This window comes from Octopus bimaculoides, chromosome 3 (assembly GCF_046866305.1).
Source record: "Octopus bimaculoides isolate indiv1 chromosome 3, ASM4686630v1, whole genome shotgun sequence".
Lineage (NCBI taxonomy): Eukaryota > Metazoa > Mollusca > Cephalopoda > Octopoda > Octopodidae > Octopus > Octopus bimaculoides.
In genome coordinates, this window is record NC_142930.1 from 18427534 (window position 1) to 18442680 (window position 15147).

The 15147-nt window shown below is 34.5% G+C and overlaps 1 protein-coding gene across 3 annotated transcripts in view; it reads left to right on the forward strand.

Moving 5' to 3' along the window:
- Positions 1-15147, forward strand: part of LOC106876669 (serine/threonine-protein phosphatase 2A 56 kDa regulatory subunit epsilon isoform) — a 288837-nt gene that overhangs the window by 210150 nt on the left and 63540 nt on the right. For all 3 annotated transcript variants that reach the window (XM_089348645.1, XM_052966625.2, XM_052966626.2), the window contains exon 5: positions 6590-6720. In XM_089348645.1, the coding sequence (XP_089204771.1) occupies positions 6590-6720 (131 nt within the window). The remainder of the gene's footprint in view (positions 1-6589; positions 6721-15147) is intronic.

Here is a 15147-nt window from a genome sequence, read left to right on the forward strand (position 1 = left end):
TGAGATCTTCTTGATTGTATCGAGAACAATGAAAACTTTGCATAGGCCTCTGAGCAGGTATCGCCAAGCTTTTAGCAAAATTTGATGCAGATTCTCTGCTCAACTTTCTGTCATGGTCAATGCGACAATCACACACTACACACCTTCCTTCCAAGCACTGCTGTAAACAGAAATGAGCTAGAATGTTAAAACTTAGTGCGCATGCACAACAGTGTTCAAGGTCAATCTGTGCCAAGTAGCTTCACTCTGCATACTTTAGCTTCGTTACTATAGCAACAGTCTGATACTTATTGATCAAACCATGTGTATGGATGTTATAAATTTGTATTTCCCATGTAAACTTTTATGCTCTTATTGTATAGGTGTAAGTTTATATAATGAGAATGAAGGGTTAAATATGATTTTAAAGAAATAATATCTGTTTGATGTGTAATAATATATTGTTATTTTTAAAAATTTGACCTTAACAGAAAAAGCCAAGGCTATCACTGAGATGATTTGGATTAATATATGTAATTCCTTCAGCTAGCATTCTATTCTATTGACTAATTATTAAAAGAATAATTTTGGCATTTTCCATTCCATAAAACCACTTAATTTTCTCAGTTCTTTTTGCTTTTTTTTCTTCTTGTTTTATTTCTTCCTTAAACTGATCTTGTAATATCCTTTTCATTTACATTTGGAATGTTATGTCCATTAGAGAGATGAAACTCAACAAAATTTCAAATAGAACTTGCTGTTACTAGATAGAAATATGTTGATAAAAATTTTTTAAATGACAAAGTATCAGTAGACATTGATTTCTGCTGTGATAACAAGAGGATAGCTTATCTGCATATCTCTCGAAGAAATGTGACAATGACCTAGACAAAAGATATGAGTCAGTAACTTAGTACATTAAGTACATAATGCAATGGTTTGTACATCATTAGTTATCTCATTGATATTCATCCTCTGGATATTGATTAGATTTTAAGTTCTTTATACTTTCAATGTGTCAGCCTCAGAGTAAGTTTAGATTAAAAAAAGAATCCTTAGAGAAAGAGATTTTGTGAAAGCATTGCAAGGAATTGATAACCAAGTGTTTTGAATTACATAGTAAAATTATTGAAATATTGGCTTATGAGTTCTATTTTTAAAAAAAATAATAAAAATGAAAAACAAATATGCTCAGGGGTCATTTTCCAGAGACGTCATTTAAAAGAGAACCATTTAAATGTATGAGACATAAAATTATCATAGGTAGTGTGGTTTCCTTTATAGCTATTTGACATTGAAATTAACTTTCAGATGTTGATTTGTATCCATCTTCTCTCATGGCATGTTATTCCCAAAAGCAATTTTGTTAATTGTCAATCACATTGTTTAATGCTTGGAAAATTTATTCCAGCTTGTGTGAAAATTTCTGCCATCCAGATTTCAAACTGCTAACTAATGACCTGAATTTTATACTTTGATTTTGAATTCAATTTTTGCTGTTGTTAACTGATTTTAAAATGAGAAAAATAACTGTGCATATTGCTTAAATTTATAAGGAAAGGATGTATAATCAGTATATACAGGGTGTTCAGGTTAAATTTTATAATTTTCATTAAAGAAAAAGAGCATATAATATCCCATCCAAAAATAAAATATCTTAAAAAATCCAAAAATATCAATTACATTATGGCTGGGAAGTAACAGCTTACTCAAAGTGTCTGCCCTCAGCTTCTACCACAGCCTTTAAACAGCAGTGGAAACTGGTGCATGCATTCTGCATTGTGTCCTTGGGAAGATCTTCGAATGCCTCTGGGCCACCAGCTCAGCCTTGGTATTGCTAGCAGAGCAGCTAATGTTTTTTTTTCTCAGACAAGTCCCCACATAAATTAATCAATGACATTACAATCAGGGAAATCAGGAGGCCAGAATTTGGGGCTGGTGAAGTCAGAAATTCTCCAATAACCACTACTGACTCTTTCCAGAGTTATGGCAAGGATTTGAATCCTGCTGCCACTCATAATGGCCTTCCAGCAGTAACCCTCTGTAGCTAAGAACTGACTGTGTCCCTTCCTGCTGACCATGGCTTTGTAGTAGTGTCTGTTGCAGCTGTCCAATGCCATGTCTTACAGCCTCTACAGTGTTCACAGAGCATTGAGCAGCAGTTATGTCAGAAATTTTGACAGTGCGAATCACGACACAGGTAACTGTTTTCCAATATTCAGATGGCTTCCAGTCCTCCATGTCAGTTAACTCTTTCTCAACTACAACTTTAATCTTTATATGATCTAATGCCATTGACTGATCATCAATACATAAAGCTGTTTTTTTTTTTTTTTAAATTTTATTATTTAAGAGACAAAATATCTTCAAATTTAGCCCAAGCAACTTGTATATGGTCTTTGTCCCTGGAAGAATGAAATGCAACATTTTAATCATGCAATGTTAATCTGAGAATAGCAAAAGTTCAAAACAAAGCACTCCTTTAAGTATCAAGTGCAGCTGCTCATTTCTGTCTTTTGACAGGTCTTGCTTTTAGTCCTGCAGAGTGTCCTGAACAGCTGGGTGGAGGAACCTGTTGCCAACCATAAAACAGGTAGTACTGGATTATATGGTACCCATAGCAGGATTTTCTTGATCTGATTTGGGGATCATAGACCAATGGATGTAAAATGATGATATTGATGATGAAACCAATCTATACTCTGTTTCTCGTCGAGGCATTGTAAATATATCAGTTCATCTAAGTGTAAATAACAACTTGTGTTAGTACAGCTCACCACCCTAAGTAGAGAGAACACTGTAAAATTATTGAGTTATTTTGAGTTCAGTATACCCATGATGTATTGCTTGGAATGGGTTATGCACATGTTGAGTAGCTTGCCATAGATAGATCCTTTGCAAACAAAAACTTTGGTCTGGAAAATCTATCAACTTTTCTTACTTTTCATAAACTAACACAGTGAGGGAGCTTCTATCTGGTTTCTTTACATGTTAGAAATGCTATGCAAATCTTGGATCTTACTCTGCTATTGTAAAATAAAAAAAAGGAAGGGCATATTAGGTAATGTACTTCTGGATACACTATGAAATAGATGAGCTGGTCACAAATTCACGTGATCAAGAGAGGTTTGTAACTGAATAATAAACTAGTGCAAATAATATGTTGACTAGCTTTGTAAATTAGGATATGATTTTTAAAAAATTTATCCTAGAAAACCAAAACTGGGTCAATTTTTTTACCATTTCAGTTCTTGTAAGAAGCTTAAGTAATAATGTACAATTTGAAACTGATTGATTTAGGTCAATAAATCTTTCCTGTTGATCTACATTTTTATTTTGTTTTCACCTAATATGGATTAAAATTCTCGTTTTTGATTTTAATGGAATCATAAATTGTTTTGATTCCAGTTACAATAACACATCTGTAATCTAATTTCTTTTTAGCTCACTTGATTGTTGTTGCACACTTGTCAACATTAATAGTCTTTTTTTATTTTTTTTACTATACTTCAGGGTTTGTTTCTTATTTATTTTTAAAATTTTGTTTCACTCAATTACTTTGCTTGAAATTGGCAAATGCAAGCCTCTGGCATTTTCTGTTGGAGAAGAGATTGAATGCAACACTATTAGATCATCTTTTATTTTTGTTGGATAGTCAGGAAAATTACTGCCTCTGTTGAGTAGTACATCTTGTAGAAAATGTTAGACAATTGTTAATCGGTAGCATTTTGAGATAACCAAGTAAGGGTGTTTATCTGCACATTCTAACAAATAACAATATGCTGACATAGTTTAGCAAGAAATTTTATTCAAATTGTATTTTGTTTTATGCATATGTTGGAGTCTAATGAAATTATCATTTTAATTAGATAATGCATTCTCTGGAAGTATTTTGACAGTAATGTAAATCATTTGACAATTCTCTTGAGGTCATGTGTAAATATAGTAATTTTAAACGACCAAACTAGGGCATATAAATATAGTGAGAAAGCAGAACACATGGCATTTCAAAAGTCTCTCCTTAGTTTTAATGAAATGAAAGAACTGAGTGAGAATTTTTTAATTATTGTGCTTGTGTAAAGGTGGAGCACCTTAAATGTAACTTAGATCTCTAACATTTTAGCTTTCTTGATTTAAGACAGTGCACAACTTCCATTATGGCAGTCATATTAACCATTTAAAACCTGTATGTACAGTTGTATTCTATTTCATTTGTTACATAATATGTAGTATTATCGCAAAAATAATTTGCATACTTGTCACAAAAAAATTCTACAGAGTAGGATATACTTATGTGTGTTTAAATGTCAAGTATGATCTGACATGATGCCATTGTTTTAGTTTCAACACACTATCTTAGATCAAATCATTTACCAGATGAATGCAGCTAAGGAATATACAACGCAAGAGTGACTGAAACTGGGCTATCACAAAACTAAACACCTAACAGTATTGTCATTCCTGTTCAGTCTAAATTGAAATACTGCCTAGGTTAACTTATTTTTTTATTTATTTTATTCCTGGAGTCTTGATAAACTCATTAACATGAGTATGGCAAGGTTAAATTTTTCAATCTACTGAAATATTTGAAAGAGACATTGTCCCAGTAATTTTCTAAATATGTATTTATTTACATGCATAAAGTACACTTGTGTATATGTGCACATTTCTTGAACAAGCAACTTCTATACTGTAGCTGATCCTGCTAGACATAGCAGCCAAATCACTCTTATCGCACCTATTTTAAAGAAAGTAAAACACATTGGATGTAAGTATAGTCCTGGATGTGCCAGCCTGGAAGAAAGATGAGGTAGTAGTCATTGATGGAATGTCTTTGAATATAAGTTTGCTAAATCAAAATCATAGCTAACCTGGAACTGAACAGCATTGTCATTAAAAGATTTTTTTTTTCAGGAATTAGTGACTAAATTACAACTATAAAGAATTGATTATAACATAAATTGGAAATAAAAACAAAATACATGTTACTTGTAACTTTTTTCTGTTTCTATATACTTTATCACTGGGATGTCTGCAATGTTCTTTTGATGTAGTAAATTAATTTTGATTTGCAAAGACTGTCAGTTTTATGCTGCAGATTGTAGCATACAGCTGATGACGTGTGGACACTGGTTTAAGAAAATAATTGCTACATTTTCGTATGCTTTGCCCTTGACATGATCAGTGCATATCTGATAGGGAATTGATGTCTTCTTAAAGTAAATGGCAAGTCTGTAAAAATGCATTCTCCATCATCACCAGTTATTTTACTTGCATTTAAGTACCATTTGTTAATGAAAGTCTATAATGTGTAGTTTTGCAATGACTGTTTTTGTGATTAAGGTTTCTCAACATTATTGGAGCTTCAGTTTCTTTAAAGTGAAGGAGTACATTACTAATAGTAAGGGAATTAATAAATTCTGGTGGATACAAACAACTTGTCATTAGTAACAGTGTTAACACTTACAGAACTCACTCCTGGAAGTTTTTTCATAATTTCACTGTTTAGTTTGTTAATTTCTTCATTTTTATGTGGCTAAGGCAGTCATTGCACATTGTTAAAATTATTCTCTTGAAGATATAAATATATTGATATTTTACTTCCTTAATTTAGACACACTGCTCTTCATGAATATGTGCTTCATATCTTTGTAGTAACCATATATTATATGGAATAATGCACTGATTGTCAATAACTTCTCTACATCCAATGCTTGTGACAGCTGCATAAATGACTCAAAGGTCTACAGCTTCATTTCAAGTCACTTATCAAACCTCTGTGTGTGATATACACTTCAACAGAAATGTGCGGTTTTGTGCCTCAGTTAAAAACCACCACCATTATCATAAGGGCAATGGATTGGCAAAATCATTAGAACTTAGAGCAGAATGCTTTGCAGTATTTAGCTATGGATCCTTGCATTCTGGTTTCAATCCTACCTAGATCAACTTTGCTTTTCACTCTTTCAGGGTCAAAAATATAAAACACCAGTCAAGTACTGGGCCAATTTGATAACCCTACTTTATTTCATCTATATATTTTTGTTTTCTTCTTTTTTTTTTATGTCACACATTGTGCCTATGTGAGAAACAGTTATTATTAGGCACTAAATTTGGCAGAATCATTAGAGCAATGAAAAATGCCTTGCTGAATTTCTTCTGGCTCTTTACATTCTAAGTTCAAATCTCACCTAGATTAATTTTGTCGGGCCTTTTTTCAGAATCCATAAAAAGTACCAGTCAAGTACTGGGCTGATATCATCAACTAACTCCTCTTTTCAAAAATAATGGCCTTTGTGACAAAATCAGAAATCGTTGATGTTGGAAAAAATTCTTTGTAATATTTGTTCTGGTTCTTTACATTGTGAGTTCAAAGCCTACTAAGGTCAACTTTGCTATTCATCCCTTGGATCAATAAAATATTATACTGACCAAGTACTGGGGCTGATGGCATTGATTATTCCTCTCTTCTCAAAATTAATTGCTGGCCTTGTACCTAAATTAGAAACCATTATTATTATGGAGGTAGAAATGGTTTCAAAAATTGTTATTTTTAAAATTAGTTTTTGTCATTATTAAATTGAATCTATTATTTGCTATCTTGTTTCAGTTATTGGAATTATTTGACAGTGAAGACCCTCGGGAGCGTGATTTTCTAAAGACAGTACTTCACAGAATTTATGGCAAGTTTTTGGGTCTAAGAGCATTCATTCGCAAACAGATAAATAATATATTTCTCAGGTGAGTTTGTTAAATTATTTGAACTCTCTCTCCTCTCATATATATACATATATATATATATCATCATCATCATCATCATCATCATCATCATCATCATCGTTTAACGTCCGCTTCCCATGCTAGCATGGGTTGGACGATTTGACTGAGGACTGGTGCAACTGGATGGCTACACCAGGCTCCAATCTAATTATATATATATATATATATATATATATATATATATATATATATATATATCAAAAAAGTAACTATATGAAACATTATTGCTGTTAAAAACAGCAACAATGAGGCGGTAGCAAGACTTCTACCTTAATAGGTATAATATTAAATATTAGAATAAAAGAAGGGTAAAAATACCTCTTGCCAAAGATGAAAGCGAAAGCTTTAAAAAACCACCAACCCAGCGATAAATACACACATGAGCAATGCAATGAACACTTTAAAAAATAGGCCTACCTTCTGGATGGAATTTGAAGATAGTTTACATACCCCATATCAATCGATTTCATGCTATGCATGAGAAAACATGCTTTGCAATCTTCAGTTGGAGATAGCAACCTCTATTTCCAAAATATTCACTACGTCAACTCGTGTGCGTTTCGAACTTTAGACGTCCCGCTCTGTTTAAAGAGAAAAACTATCGTAAACAATAAAAAAGTAACTATATGAAAGCATTGTTGCTGTTAAAAACAGTAATAATGAGGCGGTTAGCAAGACTTCTACCTTAATGGGTATAATATTAAATAATTTATTGTAGGATTAGTGGTTTTTGAAGCTTTTGCTATCATCTTTGGCAAGCAGTATTTTTTACCCTTCTTTTATTCAAATATTATATATATATATATATATATATATATATATATATATATATATATATATATATATATGATAATATTAGGGACAAAATCCAAAATTACAGGTAAAAAACTCAATTAAAATCAATTTATAAAAAATTAAAATTAAATTGAGCCTTATAGATAAAGTATATATATAAAATTTATAGTTTTAGGGAAAATAACCAATTTTCAAGAACTCATCGATGAAAATCCACTATCACATATAGAAAAATTAATAATTAAAAGCACAATAAATGAGTATAATATAAAGTAAAGTAAATATCATAAGATAAATATAATAAAAAGATTACACATGTTTCATAACTATATATTATATATATATATATATATATATATATATATATATATCATCATTTAATGATATATATATATATATATATATATATATATATATATCATCATTTAATGATTATTATTATCATGAGTCTCTCCACTTTTGTCATTCTTCTGCATTATCTATGTCATGCCAGCTTTCTCCTGCAACTTAGAACACGCTCTTCAATGCTTGAGTTGTTCTGAGTATTGCCACTACCTGCGTACTTCCAATGATGTCTCATAGTTCCAGTTATTCATGGCAGGTTTTTGTGCCCTTTGAGATGGTTCTAAGTGCACTAATCATGCTGATTAGCACATTCACTCTTGAGATTTTATGAATACACTCCACTTCAAATGCCAGGTCTTCATACCTGTTTTGGCTTTCTCATTCTTTGTCCTGGTCTACAGGTACCACTTTGTTAATGAAGATCCACTCTCTGGTTTCTTTCTACTTGATTAACATATCCCATGTGAATTTTACTTGATCATTCCCTGTGACTGACAAGGGTTCCTGTTTGTACCACCTGTAACTCCTGCAACTTTATTATGGAGTTTGTTGTACTTCTGGGCCAGTTTTGTACATCCACTAATTACATGGTCTGGTTGTTTCAGATGGGTTTCAATGCAATCTTTACAGGTGTTTCTACTGTCTTATCAATTGTGTGATTGCATTAGTTTGCAAAGCTTATTCTTGAGCATCAATGATCAAACTTTCTTTCTCTTTCTTAAAAAATTCATGTCTTAGCCATCTCTGCAATTTTTCATCAGCTATATCTGATGTTTGTAAAACAAACTCTGTGTGGGACTATTTCTTTCCAGTAGTTGATCTTTTCCTTATAAGTTCTCTTTTTGTACATTTGGAGGTTCTCTTCATCATCCTAAATCTCTGACTCACTCACTGCAGCCTGCAACATCCATTCATTGCTCTCCTTAAGATAAGCATACAATGATTTGTTCTCCTTCTAAATGCTCATGTTTATGCCAATCAATCCTTTTTTTCCCCTTCCTTGGTAGATAAAGGCTTGCCATATTATTATTATGAAGGCAGCAAGCTGGCAGAGTCATTAGCATGCTGGACAAAATGCTTAGCATTATTTTGCCCATCAAATTCCACCGAGGTCAACTTTGCCTTTCATCTTTTTGGGGTCGATTAAATAAGTACCAGTTACACACTGGGGTCGATGTAATCGACTTAATCCCTTCCCCGAAATTTCAGGTCTTGTGCCTACAGTAGAAAGGATCATTACTATTATTATTATTATTATTATTATGAAGGCAGCGAGCTGGCAGAATCATTAGCATGCTGGACGAAATGCTTAGCAGTATTTTGCCCATCACTACATTCTGGGTTCAAATTAGGCAAGGGTCGACTTTGCCTTTCATCCTTTCAGTTGTCAATAAATTAAGTACCAGTGAAACACTGCTGTCAATATAATTGACTAATTCCCTTCCCCCAAGTTTCAGGCTTTGTGCTTATAGTAGAAAGGATTATTATTATTATTAAGATGGTGAGCTGGAAGAATCATTAGCATGCTAGTGAAAATGCTTAGCTGCACTTCTTTGCCTATCATCCTTTTAGGATTTATAAAGTAAGTGCCAGTTCAGCACTGAGGTAATATAATTGATTAACCCGATCTTGTGCCAAAATTATTGTTATTATTATAGATGAGTGGTAAGCTGACAAAATTATTAGGACACTGGGTAAAATGCTTAGCAACATTTCATCTGTCTTTATATTTTGAGTTCAAATTCCACTGAAGTTGATTTTGCCTTTCATCTTTATGGGGTTAATAAAATAAATACCAGCTGAGCACTGGGGTCACTGTAATCAACTTACCCCTCTCCTAAAAGTTATTGGCTCTGAGCCAAAATTTGAAAACGTTATTATATATAGTGGAAGCTCATAAGTGGTGCCATGTCAGAATGAGCACCTTTAATATTAGTTAGCTACTTGGAATAAAGGTTGTCTCATAGTGAAGGAGAATCTTACCGCTCTAAGGTGACTGAATATAAAAATCATCTCATGTATGTAGGTAGTGGTTAGGAGCCTACAATAATAGTCTGAGGTGGCTGGGAATGAGGTCATCTCTATGATCTAGTTAAAGAAAGGTGTGTGTTGTTACCAAGAGAACTTATAGTAGACTAATGGCAGCTGGATCTAGATTGTCAAGAGAGGTGAAGGGGTAGAATAGCATGTATATTTTACATGCTCTGTTGAAGCTGCTTATGAGTTGATCAGTATGTAAAGACCGAGCTGAGGTTTTTTTCAGTTGTACAGATACATGCAAGAATTGTATTTTGCAATGAAACTAGGGACAGCAGCTAATGACAATTGTGAGTTCTTGAAAATAAAATAATAAATCAAATTCAAATTAAATTTAGGATTGATTGAAAATAATCTCCAGATGCTATAGTCACTCGTAACGTTTTAGAGTCTCTTTGGATATGATACCCATTTATTGCTGGAATTGAAATGTATTAACAATAAAGTTATTGTTGTTGAATAATCTCTTTTGGGGGAAATACATGTACTCTTAATACTTTTAATACTGTTTAATTCCACTAGATAGATGACTAATGGAAATCAAATGCATAATAATAAACTAATAATAAACTAATGAAAATCATTATGTTAAAATGACTGTCATCTTAGTATAATGATTGTGTCCTGGCTGCTTATTCCCCTCATTCATCCTGATTCTCATTAGTGGTCTTGTATAGTCATGTTCCCAACAGGCTGGTGAAAGGTGAAGTGACACAATGAAACACCTGCAGTAGATAGGAATTTATAACCCATCATGTTGAAGCTAATATCTTTTTGGGGCTATTGTTACACTATAATTTTCTCTACTCTCTAATAGTGATCACAAATTTTGATGGAGAGGTTGTTGTTGATTAAATTAACTAGTGACTGGTTGTTATGTTATCAAACATAGAGGCATGAGAAGCAAAACTGCCCAGCTGAAATTAGAACTTCAAATATAAAAGGGATTTAATACCGTTTGATATCCAATCTGGTTCTCTCTTATTTCTGTTGCTCTGTCATTTCTGGTGGTTAATCCTTTTTGTCTCATCCCCACCCAACTACCTTTAGTTCTTTGTTACCAACTTTCTGATTTAAAGTGGTCTAAGCTAAAAACTTCCATGTAAATTTCATGTTAATTTATGTTTCAAATACCAGGTTAATAAGGACAAAGTTATTTTACTAAATTCTTTATTTTCCAAAAGCAGTGTATTTCAACAGAAATATAGTTACAAAAAGTTAATAAATTAACAGTAGTACACATGGAAATTTTACAGTCCTTTTGAGAATTGCAAGAGGGCTGGAAATTTATGGAGAACTACGAAATATATATTCATGCATATACTCAACAACCTGTGCACACAAACACATACTGATATGCATAAATATATAGTAAAGCAGCATACTTTCTACTAACTATATACTATGATATACCTCTATTGTGTGAGAGTACAATGCCCTCTGGTGAGAATGGACTGGACCACTACATATAAATAGTAGTGATCTGAGTAAGTGAGGTAGTTTGTGATAGTCTCCTCTTAGAAAGGGTACATGGGATTCCTGGCAAGGGTGGGGTGTTGCCTTTGATAGGGTAGACAATTGGTATCTGGCGGTGGTTCTCAAGGTGGCCAGTTTTGGCCCGACATTCTGCAGCTGGATCAACACTTTATATAGCCATATCAAGTCTGTAGCTCAGGTGAACAGATTCTTTTTGGAGCCATTCAGTATCAAATGCTCGGTTTGTCAAGGTTGTCCACTCTGGCCCCTGCTGTATGTATTGGCTCTCAAGCCTCTACTACAAAGATTGGCGGTGACAAGGAGAGACCTGCAAGATCTAGGTTATGGAAAGTCAGTCACAGTATATGTGGACGATGTCACTGTCATCGTATCCAGGGTCCAGGACCTACAGAGGGTAGGTGATGCCCTAAAGGATTATGAAGTGGTGGCAAAAGGAGGAATTAACCAGGGTAACTTGCAGCTTAGCACTGTTGGACGCTGGACAAACAGTCCAGTGAAAATGCTTGGATTCTAGTTTGGTCCAGATAGAGAAGAATTGGAGCAAGGTTACTGGCAGGGTGTCATCCATAACTCAGACCTTGTCTGGGCAGAGGCTATCCCTAAAAGGGAGGGCAGAGGTGGAAAATGTGTTTATTGCATTTGTCATTCCCTACTGCCTAACCATTGTGCTGTGCCCCTATTTGTGGGTAAACAAGTTGGAACGCATGCTCTTTCACTTCTTCTGGGAGGGCAGGCAGCCTCTTGTAAGGTGCTCTGTCTGCTGCCAACAACTGCTAATGGGTGGGTTAGGGATGCCATGGCTGAAGATGCGCAGGCAGGCACTGAGGTTGAGGCATCTCTGGCTCTACCTGGACGGTGGGTGGGTGTGGTCTCCGTTCATTGATGATTCCCAGGTTCATCTCTTTTGGAAAACTGGATCAGGCGTAGACTAAGCCTGGGAGCTTGGCAAGCAGTGTCAACAGGTGGTCGTGTTTCTCTCCTGAACGAGCAATGCCAGTGGAGGGAGTACCACCATGGCATACTATAGAGGGCAAGTGTGATGACGGCCTGGGGGAAACTCTGAGTTTCAATGAAAGTCAGCTTGCCAACCTGCATCAAAGGACTTTTGGTCTCTGGCTTTGTTGTGCTTCCAAAGTGCCTTGCCAGTTCGGGATAAACTCACGACGCTGTGCATCATGGTTTTGCCTACGTGCCCACATTGCAGGCAGAGCAACAAAACACTTCTGCATGCAATCGTACAGTGTCCAAGTCTCTCAGATGTGTAGGTTTCTACCAAACAGGTACTGTCACAGCTGGGGAGAGTACAGCTGTCAGCCATATTGATTATTAAGATCATTCCACCATCTCCTCTAAAAGAAGAAAAGTTATGTTTTCTAGCCATAATAGCTATAGCGAAAGAGGTGATATGGAAGACACGTGGAAGAGGTATCGCATCAGGCATGCTTTGGTTAACCACTTTTTATATCACCTAAGAGGGAAAACATGTCTGGAGAAGAAATGCCTGACACCAAAAAGGTATGAAAGAAGATGGAAGAAAGTAACCTGAATGTTGGGTATGTAAGTGCCTAATTAAGTGGAGTAAAAAAAGGACAAAGTAAAAAGTTCAACGCTGGAATGTGGTTGGTGGGGTCAAGCCCATTCCAAGTCCATTCATTTTTTTTGTTTCATCTTCATCTGAAATTATAATGTATTTATTCGTATATGTAATATCATTCCATAAGTCCCCGACCCCATTTGTCTGTATTGTCCCCTGTTTGTGGTTTCAATAAAATCATCATGCTGGTTCCACAGTTCGTGTGTTGATAGTTCAAAGTTTACAGTTCGAGTTAGTGTGTTGGATTGTTGGTTCTTAAAAGATTGTCATTACATTCCGTGTGGTTGCTACTGTTTGTTTCGATTATATTATTACACTGTTGCAGTGTATTCGTTTATCCGTAAGGATATAATGTCTTCGAAGTTACTTTAAACAAATATAGTTGGGGATGAAAGGAGGAAATAACTACAAATGCAGTTCTGTCATAAATTTACTGTTTCATATTGTTCTTTTTCCTTTTCCATATCACTTTTATCCTCTCAACTTTCTGCTCTTCCTCTTACATGTTTACCTTAACTCCCATTCTTACTCAGCCTTTCACTTCTTAGAATCATCTTCTTCCCCCCCCCCCCGCCATCACAGCTCTGAGGTAGCTGCATCTCTTTTTTTTTTTTCACTCTTACTCTCTAGTATAAAGTTCACTATCATTATCATCTATTTTCATTTTCTCTAGCTTTTACTCCCCCCTCCTCACCTCATTCACTGTTATCAACACTATCACTGCTGCCTCTGCCGCTACCATAATTAGGGTTTAAAAAAAAAAAAAAATTTTTTTATAACTATTTGAGTTACTTCTCTGAGTGATGTAAAAGATAGGTAGGAACACACCATTATATTAATAGATAATAAAAATGTAAATTAAGATAACCAATGAAATTAGCTTTTGTTATGTATTTTATAGTAAATCAAATCAATTCTTTAATATAATCAATAATTAAAAATATTCCTACACTTCGAAGTATTTTCAATTCCCAAAGTCCAGCTGTAACACAACTAGACACTTTCATTTTCCACTTTGCAAATTTTGTACATTTAAGAAATGTTCATAAGTGTTAAAATTTGTTAGAAATTATCGAAAGTGATAAATTCCAATGTATAACCTTTGCAGTAAAATTCATTCAGTTTCTAATTTGGCATTTTAAACTCCCGTGAATTATTACATATCTGTTGGAATTTTGATTGACAATTATTTTGTTAAATCTTGTGTGTGTGTGTGTAGGGGTGGTGGTGTATTTTAAAAAAAATCTGTTTTGTTTCTTTCACTTCTGGCAATGATAGTTTAGAATGTACTTTTAGGGTCTTTTGTGTGTGTGTATTCACTTTGGAACCATGTGGTTAGCTGTTTGATTCCACTGTCTAGAAGCTGTCAGATGACCTACTTTATTATAGCCAAGGATCAGCCAATGTCTTGTGGGTGAACCTGATTAATAAAAGTGAAAGTAGGTGCAAGAGTGGCTGTATCCTTCAGGAAAGCCATTACAAATTGCATCTGTAATGAGCAATGCTTTAATTGAACACTGTAAATATAATCAAATTATTATTGTATATTTAAAATTGTAAATATTTAATCGATACAGCTACTTCACCCCCTTTTATGTTTGTCTGTCCTTGTTTGTCCCCTCTTTGTAATGCCTTTATGGCAAATATTTATGAAATAAAGTAGCTTGCTTACCAACCACATGGTTCCAGGATCAGTCCCACTGCGTGACACCTTGGGCAAGTGTCTTCTACTGTAGCCTCAGGCCAACCAAAGCCTTGTGAGTAGATTTGGTAGACAGAAACTGAAAGAAACCTGTTGTGTGTGTGTGTCTGTGTTTATGTCCCCATAACTTAGCAGTTCAACAAAAGAGACTGATAGAATAAGTATTAGGCTTACAAAGAATAAGTCCTGGGGTCGATTTGTTTGACTAAAGGCGGTGCTCCAGCATGGCCACAGTCAAATTACTGAAACAAATAAAAGAATACCCATTGTATATGCATGCAAGAGAGAGCAAGAGAGTTTGTTTGTGGGTATGAATTCATATTATCCTTTGCTTTCGTGTGTGTTTGCTGGTTGGAAACCAACACCTCATTGGTCATATAGACAGTGTCCTTTGCTTGCAGTCCACTAGGTTTTGTTC